General features: G+C 35.0%; 1 protein-coding gene across 1 annotated transcript; it reads left to right on the top strand.

Moving 5' to 3' along the window:
- Nucleotides 1–769: 769 nt before the first annotated feature.
- LOC149574951 (PHD finger protein ALFIN-LIKE 4-like) lies at nucleotides 770–7,117 on the top strand. The gene is made up of 5 exons (XM_089814796.1): nucleotides 770–1,028; nucleotides 1,116–1,148; nucleotides 2,424–2,652; nucleotides 6,268–6,403; nucleotides 6,592–7,117. The coding sequence occupies exons 1-5, from the start codon at nucleotides 938–940 to the stop codon at nucleotides 6,853–6,855; spliced, it is 753 nt and encodes a 250-aa protein (XP_089670922.1). The 5' UTR covers nucleotides 770–937; the 3' UTR covers nucleotides 6,856–7,117.
- Nucleotides 7,118–18,260: the final 11,143 nt, after the last annotated feature.

The following is an 18,260-nucleotide window of genomic DNA, read 5'->3' as shown; positions in this document are numbered from 1 at the left end:
CATAATTAGTCTCAAGTGAAGACCTCCCACATGAGAATGAGACTATTTCTAAAAATATTTCTTTATTAGAAGGAATAACATGCAAGACTTTTACATTATATCGACATCAACTACATGTTAATTGAGTGATGTAAGAGGCTAAAAGAGTATTGGGAAGAAAGAGTTTGCACACTTTGCAACTTTGGAAAGGTGAAAATCGAGCAACACTTTATGTTAGAATGTGAAGGTATAAGGATATCAGGTTAAAATTTGTGGATATTGTGTCACAACTCTTGGCGCAACTTATTCAACCAAGAGAACACTGAGAAGTTAGTTGGACTCATCATCGACTTGCACAGAAAAATTGAATTGTTAAAGTTGGTTTAGTCAGAAGGTTGTTCCACAGACTATGTTTAGCCTGATAGACAATAAAAATCATCCATCTATCTATCTAACCTTGTCCATTTTTAAAACCCTAATTAATCATTATTTTAAAAAATAAAACACCTAAATTTGTAATATCTAACTCACACAAGTGACTTCTAAGATATCTCCTACATATAAAAAGGAAATAAAAATATATTAAATAGAACAAAAACATCTCTAAGTGTAAGGAGACCATTTTCACTCTCTTAATTTTTTGTGTTTTTAAGATTTAATGAAATAAGAGGGCGATGTTTGCGAGCCAAGCTGAGGCAGATCGATATGCATGGCGGGACTGAAAATCGAATAAACGGAATTGGATAATCGAATTGTGTTGTCAAGCCGTTAGCGGTGGTCACATGAATTGAGGGCTGAATCATATTGAGAGGCTAAAGTTTCCCTCCCTCAGTAATAAACTCTCTTTTCGCTCCTATTCCCCCCATCCTCTGTATATCTGCGTGCGGAATGCTTTTCCTGCTCCATTTGTCCTCCTGACACTATCTGAACTTTGTAAGTGTTACAATTCTTGCGAAAAATGGAGGGTGGTTTGAGCCCTCGCTCTGTGGATGATGTGTTCAAGGATTTCAAGGGCCGCCGAGCTGGACTCATCAAGGCCCTCACCACTGGTAACGTTGATATTAGCACTAATTCTCTGTTTTTTCTTTCTGTTGACTGTTGGCTTGCTCACCATCCGTTTCGGTTTGCCCCTGCAGAGGTTTCGGATTTTTACCAGAAGTGCGATCCAGGTCAGTTTGTAATTTTATCTCGTATCGTTTTCTGAGATTCATGCAATTTTTATCGGGTCATTTTTATATTATAACCCGAATCATATGGGTGTTTACTTGTATCTCGTTCTCCATTTTTATTTTGAGTGTAATGTTAACCTACTTGCGCTGTGTAGCTTGTACTAAATATGGATTAAATCCCTATGCGGTTTAGAGTAACATTGAGAAAACAGGAACATGGATCGTCAATTTGGGCCCATAATGCCAAACCCATCTATTGCTGTTTCATGGGTTTTTTAAGTCCTTTCAGTCGAAAAGACGCGTAAATGTGTCATTGGTTTGGAAAGTTATAGAGTTTATCATTCTGGCTCTGACTTTTGCTAGGCTTTGTCTGCACATGGGCGTATGTGTGAAAAAAATAAAATTGGTTTGTTTCGGAACCAGTTAAATGTTTTAATACCCAAGTCTACAATGTTGGGTTTTTGGAAATATTGCCATTATGAAGCACCAGAAATATAGGTTATATATAGTTGGTCTCTTGTATACCCCCACGCACATAATTCTCTGTTTGTTGTCTTTGTATCAGTGAACAGTTTCCCGGTTCCTGTAGATCTCACTAAGCGTATTGCGTACTATCCTTTGGCCGTCGAATGTATATTTGGAGATGGATAGACGTGTTGTTTAACTATTCTGGGTAGTATCGTGCTTTCCAAGCCAAGCCACAATCACGGTCAATGATATTATCAGTGTCTTCGTTGCTAGAGCTTATCTTATAATTATGTATTATTAATATTTTGAATTCTCACAACCTTCAAGGAGCGGAGTTGGGGTTATCTTCAATATTATATGAGTTTTTAGGAGATTTTCTATGCATATTGTTTCTTACCTTTTAGTTTTTCTTGTTTCATTAGATTCTTTGTAAGTTCTAGATTTCTTGTTATTAGTTTCCTGATTTAGTGACCGCCTTTGTAAACTTCCTTTTCTGTCAATTTGCCATTTTTCTCTTCTTGCCTTATTGTCTCCTTCGTTTCATCAAATCTTTTAACATCTCCTTCGTTGTCATTAGGTAATTTGTCTAACGGCAATCTTAAGACCTTACACATATTCAACATTTGTGAATGTGCAGCTTTTAGTCTAGTTATTACCAATGGTTGAGACATTTCGATGTATTTGATTTGTAAGTTATTTAAGCGTGGCAAGACTACTAATGCAGTTAATTTGATTATGTTTTACATGGGTATTATTAAATTTCATGTTTTCACCATTTTTAACAACATTGTGATGCATCATTTTCAGAAAAGGAGAACCTTTGTCTATATGGTCTCCCAAGTGAAGAGTGGGAAGTAAATTTACCCGCTGAGGAGGTGCCACCTGAACTTCCCGAGCCTGCTCTGGGTATCAACTTTGCAAGAGATGGCATGCAGGATAAGGATTGGCTGGCTTTGGTGGCAGTTCACAGTGATTCATGGTTACTTGCAGTTGCCTATTATTTTGGTGCGCGGTTTGGGTTTGACAAAAACGAAAGGTGTGTTTCTTTTTGAATTGGTCAACTTTTTAATTGTTGTATTAGATTTGTTTTTCTTTAATGCAACACTCCTAGGAATAGCAAATGCTTTGACATGCTAGGCTCTAGTTGTGGGTCAGTCAAATCCTTATTGTTGCTTCTCTGAGTCTCTAGGGCTGTAAAAATATTTAATAAACATACAGTCATTGCCATCTTTATCACTTGTACTGCACCTTTTTGGCTACCTATAGTATCGTTTACATGTTTTTCTTCTTTGTATTCAATCTTTACATGCGTTTAAATATTGCAATATATATTCCAATCTTTTGCTTTGCAGTATAATTTGAATTGTCTGACTTCCCATAGCTTGCCGAAGATTGTGATTCATGTCAGCCAATACTTCATACTTGCATTTTTCTCCACAATCCTTTCTTTTAGATATATTGCCCAATATGATAACTTTACTTCGAGTTCCTTCGGAATTTTTGAACAAAAACATGTGGAAAAAAGCTGGAATATGTTTATTTAACTGTTTTATGTGTTATAATAAGTTATCTCATTATGCATGTCTTGTTCCTCATAATCTTTTCTAGTAACATATTTCTGCTTGTTTTGGGACTTTTTTGATTAGACATGAAGTTTTCTGAATTTCTATTTTAGGGCAGATTATCATTCTAATGATCCAATTTTTTACCTTTACAGCGTAAGTTTTGTTATTTGATTTGCTATAGCTGCTGCGGATTGAAACTTGTGTCTTCAAATATGTTGTACTTGCAACATTCTCTGTAACCCATTCTTGGAGAATTCAAAATTGATAACTAAGCCTGTAATTCAAGCTGCATTAGAATTTCATGTCCTAAAGACACTGTAATAGAAAGTGGGTTTTGTTTCATTTAATTCTTTCGTCGGCATGTTGTAATAAGTTTTCCACTTGTGCATGGCTGGCTCATCATGGTCTAATAATATTTTTAATGCTTTTGCCGAGACTTTTTCAATTATACATGTAATTTTCTGATATATATGTTTGGTGGATTATCCATTACCACCAGGACTAATTTTGATTGTCCGCTGCCTAATTTGTTGGGGTTGTTTTTCTTCTGTTTTGTAACTTGCTCACTGGTCATCATGTGAATGGCACAATCACTTTAGAAACATTTACCAAATCCCTCATCTCTTTGCACAGCTCAGCATGATATTCAAATATTAGCTTTTGTGTCCCTAGTGTCTCCCACTAGTTTCTGCTGATTCCAGATTACTTTAGTTTTAGCTTTCCCAGCATAAAATATCTCCTCTCTAAGAAATTGTAAGGTATGATCATGTGAATACACATTGGCCCAAGAATCTGTTTGAATGTCTCCTTGTTTCTGTTGTTTCCTGGTTGCTGTAATGGTGTTTATTGTATTATTAATATAGAATTCTTAGTCTGTTGAATGCCTTTTTTTCTTAAAAATTGGTAAGGTGAGAAAAGGGTCAAGACCCAATAAGTGAGTTGGACGGTCCAAGTATGAAATAAATGTCAAACTTGTTAGTCAGCTTTGGCCAGAAATGGTTTGTCTCAAAGTTGTGAGAGAGCAGCAACAACTAGGAGAAAGTTGTTTGCACTTCATGGGGATCCTAGGGACATGAATATAACATAATGTTTTTGTAAGCACGGTAAGGCAGTAATATAAAGACATCTTATGGACAACAACACAAGCTGTTTGAAAAAGTTGCAAACAATACATGAAGGGCTTAGGGGGTTGGTGGAAGGCATAAAATATTGCAGGAAGCACAAGAAAAGAATAAATAGATGGATCCTAGGGGTAAATGGGAAGGTATCAAGAACTGCAGAAGTCATAAGAGTTGTAATAAGTTTTTGAGGGATAGTTGCTTGCTATAATCTATTGAAATTGAAAAATATACGTCACCAAATAATGTTTGGGATAATTGCATTACAAATGTGTTATACAAAAAATTTCTTTTATATTACCCAACTTCGAAGAATATCTACCCGTGATTTTTCATCATTTCACATATAGGATATTTCTGAACTGAGATTTGTGTCTGAACATAAGTATGAGGATATATGATGCAGATTTTAGCTATATGGTAAAAATTCCCAGCATAGTTTTTATGTCTTTCCTTCCAGTTGCCATGAATATAACAGACTGCTTTTATAAACACGGTAAGTCAGTAATGTAAAGACATATTATGGCCAACAACACAAGATGATCGAAAAAGTTGCAAACAATCCATTAAGGGCTTAGGGGGTTGTTGGAAGGAATAAAAAATTGCAGGAAGCACAAGGAGTCAGAATTTTGACAGTGATAAGTAGTGGTTGGGAATTGCTGAAGTCAGAATTTTGACAGTGATAAGTGGTAGTTGGGAATTGCTGAAATCTAATAATTTACCTTTGTCATTAAGGTAGTGGAAGTGCATTATAACACGTGGAACAAATATTTCTGCTAAGTGTTTATTATATTACTTGTGCATCAGCAGCAATTATTAGAAACCCAACAATATTCAATTGAATTATGACCAAACAGAATACAAGTCAATGCCTAAATACATATAGAATGCAGATGGAGAACCATAACAATTGTTAAAAAAGTAGAAATTTGTTACATGGTTATCTCATAAGAGCGTTCTACCACTGATATAGACTTGTGAATATCTAATGCCAACAATTGTAAAAGATGTCAACATGGCTGGATAAAGAGGTTTTTCCTCTCCAGTTTACATGATAGGTGCGTTATGTTTTTCTTACAGTGGGGGAACACTATTTAGGACATTTGCATTTTAGCTAAAAAATCTGATTAAAAAAATGGTTCTCTCTATTGAGGTTTGAATGTAAATGATATAAATGCCGAGAGCCCAATTTTGTCTTTGGTTAGCTGTGTCTAGCACACAACCCAACTTTGTACAGCTGTTTTGTTATAATGTTATCCCCACAAGGACCATGGATAGTGTGATGTTGAAAATGGATCCTCATACAAGTCTATGATGTTGACTTGTATTACTTTGGATGGTAATGACAGGCACTTGATTTACCTCCAGCAATAACATTGATATTGATAGAATTGGATTGCATCTTCTTCTGATCGTAAATATACTGGAATTAAATTATATGGTGTACTTGCCAATTTTAAACAGGGAACCAACCTATTTGCTTAAAATTTCTGTCAATAATTAATTTTATAGCTTTGTCCAAAAATGAGTGTGCAGTTACTGAAATAGAAGACATGGCTTGATACACAGAATTTTTGTTAAACACAATGCAATTCCAAAGTTGTGTCCACATTTGTCACTGTGTATGACTTGAATATAGTCTGTCATTTTGGAGAAATGGTTGATTAAATTTATATTCGCATGCATTATTTGTGTGTCCTACACCTATAATCATTCGAGTTACAATGTCTTTTAATGTTAAAAGCACAGAAGATCTTGAACAAATTTCAATACATTTTGTCTTTAGTAAGCGTATTGTTGTATTCTCATGAAAGGGTGGTCTTCCCATCTCACTTGTCCCTGCATCCTAAGTTTTGGAGTTAGGACATTTTGTGCAGCATCTGTGTTGCCCTTGAAATAAAGCATCTCTGCATCTTTGATCAAGGTTTGTAACTGGAATTTATTGGAGTAAATTTGGGCTGATGACAGGAAGCGTCTTTTTAACCTGATCAATGAACTTCCAACTATATTTGAGGTAGTGAGTGGGACTTCAAAGAAGCAAGCGAAAGAGAAATCGAGTATAACAAATAACAGTAGCACTAAAAGCAAGCCTAATGCGAAAATGGTGAGTACGTGTGACATTTTATAGCAGACAGATGTGCAGAACTGCATGAAGTGTAGCTATGTTATTTCCTTTTTATTTTCCAAGTTATGATCTTGTAGGCTTTTGATAATAATGTTTAATGTTTGGCCAATGTAGTTGCTTTCTAAAATACTAATGCCCCAGTTATATAAATTGTTTATGGTATTCAGCAACATGTTTCTGAGTCGCACACAAAAGCATCAAGATTGCCACCTAAGGCTGAGGATGACACACCTGACGAAGATGATGACGAGGAACATGGTGAAGCAGCCTGTCCAGCTTGTGGAACCTCTGGAGATCCTGAAGAGTTTTGGATATTTTGTGACCATTGTGAGAAATGGTACCATGGACGATGTGTGAGGATGACACCTGCAAGAGCAGAACATATTAAGCAGTATAAATGTCCAAATTGCAGTAAAAGGGCTCGTGTTTGAGATGCTGGCATATATACTGTCCTCTTTTTCAGATTCAACTGAGGTGTTATCTCAACATGATGGCTTCAAAGTTAAGCTACATTAATTGTGCTTAACTTGCAATTAGAAGGGTATATAGGTTTAGATATTCAATGCTGATGCTATTTGTGACATTGTGGAAATGCTCCATGCAGCATTTGTATGAATATTCGGCTACTTGTTTACAAATTGTAAGCGACTACTTGATTTTGGTTTCAGAAGCTGTTTTGTTGAAGTTTTCAAATGCTGTTTCTGTAAAGTGTCGTGATCATGTACCATGATTATCTTCAAATTAAGGCCTTAAATTTTATTCTTGGAGTAGTTTATTTGTAATGGATTGGTTGGTTAGATTAGTTTCTATTGAAGTTGGAAATGTAGGGTGTGCAGTCTTGATAGAAGCATGTGTGTTTATCGTATGACATTGGTGCTAACTTGGCCCTTTCCTGATATTTTTTAAGAGAAAACTAACTACAACCTTAAAGAAGGTACACTTTGCATTGATTGAACTATCAAGCTAATTAATGGACACAGCAGGCCAGCCAGTAAATATTTTGGGATCCAAGTTGACAATTTTTAATTTTTTAAGATGTCTCTTGGTGGGTACATGGATTCACAAGTTTGTGTTTCTTGCATGTTTTCTTTGGTTTCAAGCATCAGTCACCAGGAAATTTGGGGTTTCAGCATATCAGAACTCCCAGTTCCTATCTGTTAGTCTCAATGTTCAAAAGGCTATATAGGTAATACTGTACACATGTACATTTGCACTGTTTCAAAATGTTGCTGTAGTCTCTGGTACAACATGTCTCCTGGCTGCTATGTTTAAACTTCAGATCCCTTCAAAATTTAAAATCGTGTAGTCTAGTAATTCATCTTGGGGAGCCTGTCCTATTGTTTCTTTTCAATGCCTATATTTGTACAATTTTCAAGATATTTGCGGGTGAGTAAATAGTTAATGTTATGGGACAGAAGTAGTTATTACGTAGCCTCTTTTATAAAAAACCAATTCCAATGTTGGTAGGTGCTGTGAATTTGAAGGTAAAAGAGATAAATTGAAAAATAAAAGGGTAAGGGTATATTTGGCTGCATTTCTATCCTATACTGTTGAGAAGTATCCTAGTTCCTACAGAGAAGTGTCATTCTTCATTTCAAGGAATCTGAAACATTCTACCTTGAAGGAAATCAGATATTTAATTGATTTGATTCTACCTAAGAAAACAATGTTATGCATTGGACTTGTTTAAAGTCGGTATATATTCTTGTCATGTTTGCTTGCTAGTGGTTACATGACAACTGGAATGGAGGCCCGATTTCTTCCTGTTTGGAGCCTATCAGGTATCTTCAATAACTGAATGTGGTACTTTTTATAAAACAACGGATAATTAATTGAAATGTAGGCTTTATATTCAAAATATACTTACTGAATTTTTCAACTGTGTATTTTTATATTTTCAATAATTTATTTATTGATATTACCATGTTTCCTTAGATATTTCTTCTGATGAAGTTCTTATCTTGTTTTAGGGAAGGTTCTCACTGTAAGCTTGTAGCCTATGTCCCCAGACAAACTGGGGTTGTTGCTTTTATTGAAACATCCCGGGGATGTGGGGATGGGATGGGACAGGGCTTTTGCAATTTGACAAATGGAATAGTTTGAATGTTCTAAATTTTCTATATTTTAAATTTAGAAAATACAACTCCCCTCTGTCTTTGTAGTCTCTTTGTCATTGTGCATGCTTATTTGAATTTCTGTATATTAAGTAGCTGCCCCTATTTCCAAAATGAATCCCCCTGCCCTGCTCCACCCTATCTCTGAAACGAGGTAACATAGCTTGTAGCATTAAAAAACACATACTGACTGAAATTCATCTCAAATGGAAAATCAAGTGTTACAGCTTGTAAGAGATGCTGCATTATCATACTTCCACATGTTTTAAGATCGCTGCCTTTTTTTGTTGATCTTGGAGCTATGTAAATAGAAAGAGCTAGCCATTTCAGGCTTTGATGCCTTAGGATAAAAATAATGGTAGCCCCTTGTAATGCTTTTATCCACTTTCACCTTGTTTCTTGGAAAAATTTAAGTTAACCTCTGCCTATTTTCCAGTATTTTATACAGGTCTGAGGCAACTATGGTGCTATGGCTGGTTGTCGTTACATGTAACCTATCATATCAAATATGTTTTTTGCCTAAACTTTTGAGAGTGATTTAATTTTAAAGCGGAGCTACCATTAATCTACCAATTTATTTTGTTCATTAAATTTCATCAAATAACTGGCTTAATGATGGTGTTTCAGAATGGTTGTTGCTGTCCTACACTTCAGGGCCCCAAGCATTTCAGTCAATTGAGACACTTGCATCTGGTGATTCTTCTGATCAAATGCAATAATACTGGAGTCATGCATTTACTTTTGGATATCATCTTAATATGATTATTACTAGTGGAGCAGTTTTTTACCTAAATATAGATGTTTATTTGATTGTCTATTTTATCTCTAACAGAACCCTTTTGGTTTACTTCAGGTTAGTGTCTTCATGGCAAATCATTGGTACATTTAGACATCATTTGTTTTCTTTGTAGTAAATAACATTGGATGTGGGTCTATATTATGTTCCGGACCAGGTGTTGTTCACATTATTACATGACTTGTACCGAGCTCAAAATGATCTATGGATGGATCTACAAAATATTTGAGATATATATCTGCCTAACTACTACGTGAAATTTATGGGACAGTCAACGGGGAATAGAGAATACAGACTCAAAGCGGCATTGATTTGTAACAAACTCAGTAACTAGCAAACAAAGCTGTTGTATTCATCAGGTTTAGAATGCACAAATAATTACTGGTGCCTGAAAAGCTACGACCCCTTTTGCTGTTAGCTTTGATTGGAGAATATATGGAAATTAATCCATACCGAGCCTACACCTAGTTTGATTTAATACATAATAAATGAACATACCATAGTAACATGTGAAATTGTTGTACACAGATGAAAATGAAAGAGACATTTACAAAGGCATCAATCACTAAACATAGTCCATAGGTAGCAAAGAGCTCTTAATCACGAGTGCATTGTGCATTGTGCTAAGGATACAATTAGAGCCTCCCACGTTCACAATTGTGTTACTTTTGTAGGCTGAATATTTAGATGGATTGTACAGTATCATTAAGAATGTCCATAGATGACGGAATCATGCGTTTAGACTTTTTTATTATATGTATGTTTGCCTGAATACTTTCTTCTTATATGCTTGCTTGTTCCACTCGAGAAAACATAAATGGCTTTTATTGCTGTGTGTTTAAACTTCAATGAACTTGTTTATATACCAATCAGTTTTACTTTATTGACTCTTGACTAAAGGAGAAGTGTTATTTTCTTGTCTAAACACGGGCTCCACCGTCTCTTGGGACATTTCTTGAAGAGCACGTGGAGTGTTTCTTAATTTTTGTGCAATATTTTACATTTTAAATGTTGGACAGGAGTATTAATATTATAGGTGCAAGCATGCTTGTGAGGTGCAAACTTGACCGGTAGTGTTTCTATACCATGTTGAATATCTTGGCAGGGTGCAAACATGACTAGTACGTAATATGACTAGTACGTGTTCTTATTGAACATATTTTTATGAAAGTGGTTTCTAACAAAGAGTGAAAGTGGTTTCTAACAAAGAGTTATGTTGAAAGATATGAACGAATTTAAAGTGTTTTACCCTAATGGTGCTTTGATTAAACTGTGAGTTGTGAACTTGATCAATAGGCGTTCTCATTGCATAGAGGTGCAAATAGAAAGTTTCGTATGTTGAATGCTTTGGGAGGGTGAAAATGCGACTAGTAGGTTTCTTATTACACATGGTATTGTAGAAGTGGTGTCAACGAAAAGTTATTGTCATGTTGAAAGATTTGACTTTATGGTGTGTTTACTATTAGTGCATGATTAACCATGTGAGATGCAAATTTGATCACTCGGTGTTCTTGTGTAAAGGTACAAATAGAAAGTTGTCTTTGTCGAATGCCTTGGGAGGGCATTGTGAAAGTGGTGTCAACAAAAAGTTATCATGTTGCAAGGTTTGAACTTTTAGTGTTGCTCCTTAAGTTGCATGACTAAGTGGTTGTAAACTCACAAATACGTTGTGAGGGGAGTGAACTTTACTTGGTCAAAAGGGATAGGGCATTTGTGATGAAATCATTTATCGCTCCTTGAAAAGAGAACCCACACCAACATCCTTGTGTGTTTTCATTTGAATGAAATTGAATATTTGTGGATCACAAAGGCCAATGGCTTATTGAGGTTGACAAAGATCATTTTTGATAAGGAATGTATGCATGTCATCCATGGAAAGAGGTGCACATCTTTACTTATTTGAGCTTTACAATTGTATATTAAATTGTCTTTCATGTTGTGGTAGGATAAATATTTTGCATTCTTTAGTTATGAAAGTTAGGTATGGAGTTACTCAAGAATGAGCTATTGCTCTTTGTAGTTTGGGGTAGTCTTTTTTAGTTGCACAAGCTAACATTTAATTTGATGTTGGCGAGGAGAATTATGTTGGGGTGCCTTGTGGAATCTCCATGTTTTATATGTTGTAAAGCTACTAGTGTTTGGTCAAAAATTTAAAATATTGAGCACACCATACAAGTTTTTACATTATGTAAGTGTTTTATCATGCTTAATGACATGGTACATAATCTCGTATGAATGCTTGTATAGGCCTCTGTAAGAATTAGCATATAATGTTGACAACTTAGGAATAGAAGCTAATACATAAAACAAAAGAAAGAGATAATATGAACAAGTTGTACTCTTATCAATGATGCAATAATGAATTGAATTACAATAACATAATTAATGGATTCATTTATGATAGATGTGCTTGTTTCTATAGTCAAGATAATAAGAGATCATGATAAAGAGAAGTTATCACTCACACAAGGTGGAACCACACCCACCAAAGGTGATTCATCCTTTTTTGTGCAATAAAGTATGTGCATCATGTGGAGGATGAGAAAGTGATAATTGCACTAAACTGCACTAAATGTAGAGACAAAACTTAAACCTCTCCTACATTATGTACAAACTACTAAGTGCCTCAATTGCAAACCATTGTGTGCATTATCCAAAATAAACTTAAGCAAGGTGTAATGAGGTGAATAATTAAATACACTAACCACTCCACTCCACCCCCTTGCCCCCCGCCACATGCAATTTAAAGAAATGCAAACTTAAGTTCACAATACAAGATGGGTCCTAACTACTAGGCAATGTTAGGTACCTATGCACGATATGTAAATGTAGCACAACAAAGCTCTCTTAAATCATAGAAAGGGAGGGGCAAATCTCTTCTCCAAAAGAATTGAAAACAAACAAGATGCATGGACTACATATCCCTCAAGGGTTACTACAACACATTATACATATATAATCAAGTATCCCTCCATAAGAAGGAAATGAGACAACATTGCCCCTCAATAATGAACAATCTCTTGCTAAAATGGCAAGTGCTTGAAGGAAAAACATAGTCCAATGCCTACAAACAACATTTCTCTCCTTGGGAAGAAGATAGATAGGGTACAAATGCAAGAATGTTTCCTATCTTGGATAGGAACTAGGAAGTGAAATCCAAATGTAGTACGATGACAATGCCTTAAAAATATGCTCATATTTTGCCATGTAATTGTACGATGAATATGCCATGAACCAATTAAAAACACACCCTATCATTGGAAAAGGTGAAAAAAAGGTAACCGATGGAAACTTGGTGTGAACAAGCTCTAAAGACAAAGATAAAGTGATAGTGTTATTACCACAACCATCATCAAATACAAGAGTTTCCTTTGAGAACTGGATGAGATTCTCTGTGCTTGAAGAAGCCATCACATAAGCATGATTAAATTGAACTGAACAAAGTGACATATTAAGTGAAGGAAGAGATTCATGGATACCAATCTCTAAAGATGGTGTAGACGATTCTCCAATTGTCATGAAGTTGTCATCAAAGAAAAAATGAATCCTCTTAAATATGTCTTCCAAATCTAAAGTTGACATTCCACAAACAATGAGGCTTTGGAGAATAGGAACCCAAACCAAGAAGACAAATAAATGTCTCTTGCAATGAATCACTAGAATCACCAACAAAAGATGAATGTATGATCTTAACCGAAGAAGTAGGAGTTGTAGGTGGAGTCTATGAATTATTACAACTCTCAAGTGTCGTAAAATATACAATGTCCTTTAAGGTATTATGATAAGAGAGAATATTATGAACACTAATAGGAAGGAGACAATCCCAAACAAGATCATTTGGGAATGGAAAATAGGAATCCCAACCAAGAAGACAAATAAATACCTCTTGCAATGAATCATTGGAACCACCAACAAAAGATGATTGTGTGATCTTAACTGGAGAAGTAGGAGTTGTAAGCAGAGTCTGTAAATCATTACAACTATCAAGTGTTGCACAATATCCAATCTCCTTTAAGGTATTATCATAAGAGAGCATATTATCAACACCAATTTTATGTGACGATCTAAAAAAAGACCAATTGGGAATGGAAGAATAAGTAAATCTCCAAAATGCTGCCAAATAGGTGTCCAAACTATGCGTGGTCATTGATTACCTATGAACCCGGGGTAGATCTAATAGGAAACACAAGAGCTGATGCCACTACCAATAAATACTTTGATATGATTATTCTCATCTCCCCAATCCAAATTTTTCCACTGTGACTTTGGCTCAGGAATGAATCCATAAAGATAAGACAAGAGATTAAGCCACCTACAATGTGTGATGATTGACACACCTAATTTATAGCTCATTTTTATTAAACTTTCTAAAAGTTATACTACTATTATTAAGGGTTTAGGACATGTTTTCTGACAATTTTCATAATGTTTCCTTATTTGTTAAGCACTATACATAAACTTATCCTTGAAATCTTTTTGTTAATATTAATCTACTATGTGATATATCTATATTAATGTTGCATGCAATTGAATAAATGTTATACTGAAGTGACCATGAAGATGCAAATGTTTTGTGCACACTATCATCATGTTGCAATTATGAGTGAAGCTTAGAAAGTGGAAGAAACTCTTTCCAATTGCTTGATCATTGATGAAGTCAAATGATTAAGGACTTCCATATCTTGTGGAAGTAGTAACTCTCTATTCAATACTTGTGTCTTTGTTAGTTGAGTAAATATAAGAGGGTTTGTTGTGCTAGATTTTCTCTAGAGCAAGATTGAGTTACTAATTTTTGTCCATGCCCAACTTCCTGTCCTTTGTCATGCTTTCAATGAAGTTGTGCCCTCCTAGCTTGTTGGAAGTGAACTACTAAGTAGTTAAAAGTAGTTAAGATTTCCTCAGATAAATAATACATAGCTATTCCTCTTAAAGGTTAGAAATTCTATTTTTTTCAATTTTGTTTCTAATTTACCACTTTAAAGAAATGCAATCTTATTTGCTGCTATGTTGTAACAAGTTCACAATGAATGAAATGTTGCGTTAATCTCTTATATCTAATTTAAATTTTGGAAAAATCACTCAAGGGGGCCCACTTTAGGAGGATCACATCCCTTGTGTTCAAGTAGGTAATTTTCTATGTAGTAGTTAGATTCAGTCCTGACAACTGTCTACTTTTATGACTACTAGATTTTATTTATGTGATTGTTCTTGCAACTAAGGTAGAACAAAGTAGTTCCTTATCTGTTCACTAAAGACTGTTCATTTGTTAGTTCTTCCACTAAGATTAGCTATTGATGCATGTTTAGTTTTAATGCTATTTTCTTTATAGTACTTCACTTTCCAACAATTGTTTTCTTTTCTTTAGAGTAGGTGTGACTTTATTTACTTCTTTGTACACATACAACACTACACCATTTCAAGTTTCACATATTTGGCTTGACATTGAAATTCTTCTTCACAATGAAGAAATAATTGCTTAGTAATGGAAGTCTAGTACTTATGTCATGCTTTTATAAACGTAGTTATTGAACCATTATACAAGTCCACCATTTTTTTGGATAGTGTCAAATTGGAATCTTATTGAAGTCGTAGAATTTGAATTATTTCATTTTCTCTCTCATTTTTTTCTTGCCTAAGACTTAAATGATCAGAAGTCCCATCAATATTTTTAGTTTGTTAAATGAGTATAATGGGCATTGACTAGAGAACTATATGCATAAGGGTAGAAGAAGAGATTCTTTTGGAAGATTCATTTTGAATGACCTAAAATGTGAACACTAACTCTACAATGAAATAATTAGCACAAAAAAAGAAATAATATGAAATATTATATAAATACTTGATAATTGCTGAGATTAATAGGCCACTTCGAGGGGGCAATCCTCCAAATATCTCCAATGAGAACACACTTCACAATATCCTGATGAAATAAGACTCACGACCTCCTATATTGACCTAATTATGCTTAGGTTAAATAGACACAACCCTTCATAACACCTAGGCTGACCTACCTACCCAAATTATAATATAATAATGATAACATGACTTAATTAAGGATTAAGATAGCCACAAGTTGACTATTCATAACCCTATATACAATAATTTTAAGGGCGTAGCATGCCCCCTCTCTTGAAAGAAGTATTGTCTTCAATGCTAACCAAGTGTGGATTCTTTTGAATGAATTCCTCATCCTCCCATGTGGCCTCTTCAAATAGTAAATTCTTCCATTGGATAAGATATTGAGTCAAGGTTTTGTTCCTCAGCTTCTTCGTACGTGTTTGAAAAATGCACTCTAGTTCCAAAATTATTCTTCCTTTTTCATCAAGTTCTGGTAGTACTGTTTGAGTAGGAATATTCTACCCAATTACCGTCTTCAAACAAGAAACATGAAAAACTGGATGTATCTTTGTTGTTGGTGGCAACTCAAGCTTGTAGGCAACACTACCAATCTTTTGCATGATTTGGTATGGTCCATAATATCTCAGAGACAACTTATTATTCTTTTTTTGTTGCTTCATTGAGATTTGTTTATAAGGTTGCAATCTCAAGAAGACACACTCCCCAACTTCAAAATTTCTTTCACTACGATGTTGGTTCACTTGTTTCATTCGATCTTGTGCCATAGCTAAATTCTCCATGGGTCCTGAAAGTACCTATTGTTGATGAAGCAAGTGATCCTCTACTGCTTGAACTCTTGGTGACAATTTTAATGATGATGTGATAGAAGGAGGATGATATCCATGAAGTGCCAAAAATGGAGACATTTTTTATGAGCTATGAAAAGAAGTATTGTACCACCATTCTGCAAGAGGTAGCCAATCTACCTATTGAGATTGTTTTTCTAGAGTGAAACAACGTAGATATCCTTCCAAACATTTATTAACCACCTTAGTTTGCCCATCTGATTGCGAATGGTATGAAGAACTATGAGCCAATTGAGTACCCAAACATAAGAATAAATCTTTAAAAAAGTGACTAGTAAAGATAGGATCACGATCACTAACAATAACCTTAGGTGTACCATGTAGCTTTTGGATATTCTCCAAGATAACTTTTGCCACTATACTTTTTGTAAAAGAATGTGATAGTGCAATAAAATGTGTATATTTAGTGAGGTGATCAACTACTACCATGATGACATTATGACCTTTAGATTTGGGGAGCCTTGTGATGAAGTCCATGGATACCTCTTCCCAATGTTGGCTAGGAATAGATAAAGGCTGCAAGAGACTTGGTGTCTTAATTGTTTCCCCTTATTTCTTTGACAAACCAAATATTCAGCCACAAACTTTTGAACATCACCTTTTAGCCCTTCCCAAAAAAAATCTTGCTTGACCCTATGATATGTCTTCAAAAATCTCAAATGACCACCAATTGGAGACTCATGTAATTCTTTGAGAATCTTGTGTTTAAGAGTGGAATTCTTGCAGAGATACAAGCACTATTTATACCAAAGAATATCCCCCTTTAAACAAAACTTATCTAAACTACTAGGGTCACTTTTTATTTGCTGGATGAGATTACTTGTTGCAACATCATTTTTCCACTCTTCTTTGGCTTCTACCACCCAATTTTCTTGTACTATTGAAAGGGCACACAATAAGTCTTAATCTTTTTCATCCTTCCTGGAAAGTGCATTGGCCACAATATTTTCCTTCCCTTTCTTGTATACAATTTCAAAGTCATATTCCAACATCTTAGTGACCCATTTTTGTTGCTCTTCTGATGATAGTCTTTGTTCCAAAAAATATTTTAGGCTATCATGATCTGTCTTAACCTTGAATTGTTGACCCATTAAATAAGGCCTCCATTTTTTAACTGCATGAAGGATTGCTAACATTTTCTTCTCGTAAATAGGTTTGAGTTGATTTTTACCTTTTAATTGATGACTCTCAAAAGAAATTGGTCAACTTTCTTGCATGAGAACTACTCCTATCCCATTTCCAAAAGCATCACATTCCACAATGAGTTCCTTGGTGAAGTCTAGAGTGGCAAGCATTGGAGTTATACACATAGCCTTCTTCAATTGCTCAAATGATACATTAGCAGATTTATTCCAATGAAAATAATCCTTCTTCAATAGAGTTGTAAGGGGTGCTACTATACAACCATAATTCTTCATGTCTTCTATAGTATCCTGTCAATCCCAAGAAACCCCTCAACTTCTTAATAGTTTTCAGAATAGGCTATTCCGTGATAGCTTTAATTTTGTTAGGATCCACCTTTACTCCATGTGAAACTATGTGTCCCAAATACTCCACCTCCTTAAGACCAAAAGCACACTTGGATGGCTTAGCATAAAGTTGATGATCTTCGAGTAATTGTAATGCTTGATCTACATGCTGCAAATGTTCTTCCTAAATCTTGCTATAAATTAATATATCATCAAAAAACACTAACACAAACTTTCTCAAGAACTTCTTAAAAGTGGAATTCATCAAACTTTGGAATGTAGATGGTGCATTGGTGAGACCGAATGACATTGCCAAAAATTCACAACGACCTTCATGAGTTCGAAATGCTCTTACAAATATCTTCCTCCTTAATATGAATTTGGTGATAACTTGATCTAAGATCTAACTTGGTAAAATACACAGCTCCATTTAATTCATCTAGAAGATCATCAATGACTAGAATAGGAAACTCATCTTTAATGGTGTACTTGTTGAGCACCTGGACACATGCACCAAGTTTCATCCTTCTTACGCACCAACACAACAAGTGAGGAGTAAGCACTTTGGCTATGCCTGATAATTCCTACCTCTAGCATTTCCTCAACATTTTTTTCTATCTCACTTTTTTGTATGTGTGGGTACCTATAAGGCCTAATGTTTGGTGGCTGACTCCCTAGAACTAGTTGTATGGCATGGTCATGATCCCTCTTAGGAGGAAGTCCTTTAGGCATATCTCTAAGAATCACTAAGTG

Source organism: Cupressus sempervirens, chromosome 2 (assembly GCF_028749045.1).
Source record: "Cupressus sempervirens isolate cs-2001-9-10 chromosome 2, ASM2874904v1, whole genome shotgun sequence".
Lineage (NCBI taxonomy): Eukaryota > Viridiplantae > Streptophyta > Pinopsida > Cupressales > Cupressaceae > Cupressus > Cupressus sempervirens.
The sequence above is the reverse complement of the archived record's forward strand: the minus strand, read 5'-3'. Positions and strand labels throughout refer to the sequence as shown.

Excerpts from the sequence above, each read along its gene's own strand:
- LOC149574951 (XM_089814796.1), top strand. The coding sequence starts at position 938 with ATGGAGGGTGGTTTGAGCCCTCGCTCTGTGGATGATGTGTTCAAGGAT. Across the intron at positions 1,029-1,115 it reads CATCAAGGCCCTCACCACTG|AGGTTTCGGATTTTTACCAG; the intron begins GTAACGTTGATA and ends TTGCCCCTGCAG. Across the intron at positions 6,404-6,591 it reads GCAAGCCTAATGCGAAAATG|CAACATGTTTCTGAGTCGCA; the intron begins GTGAGTACGTGT and ends TATGGTATTCAG.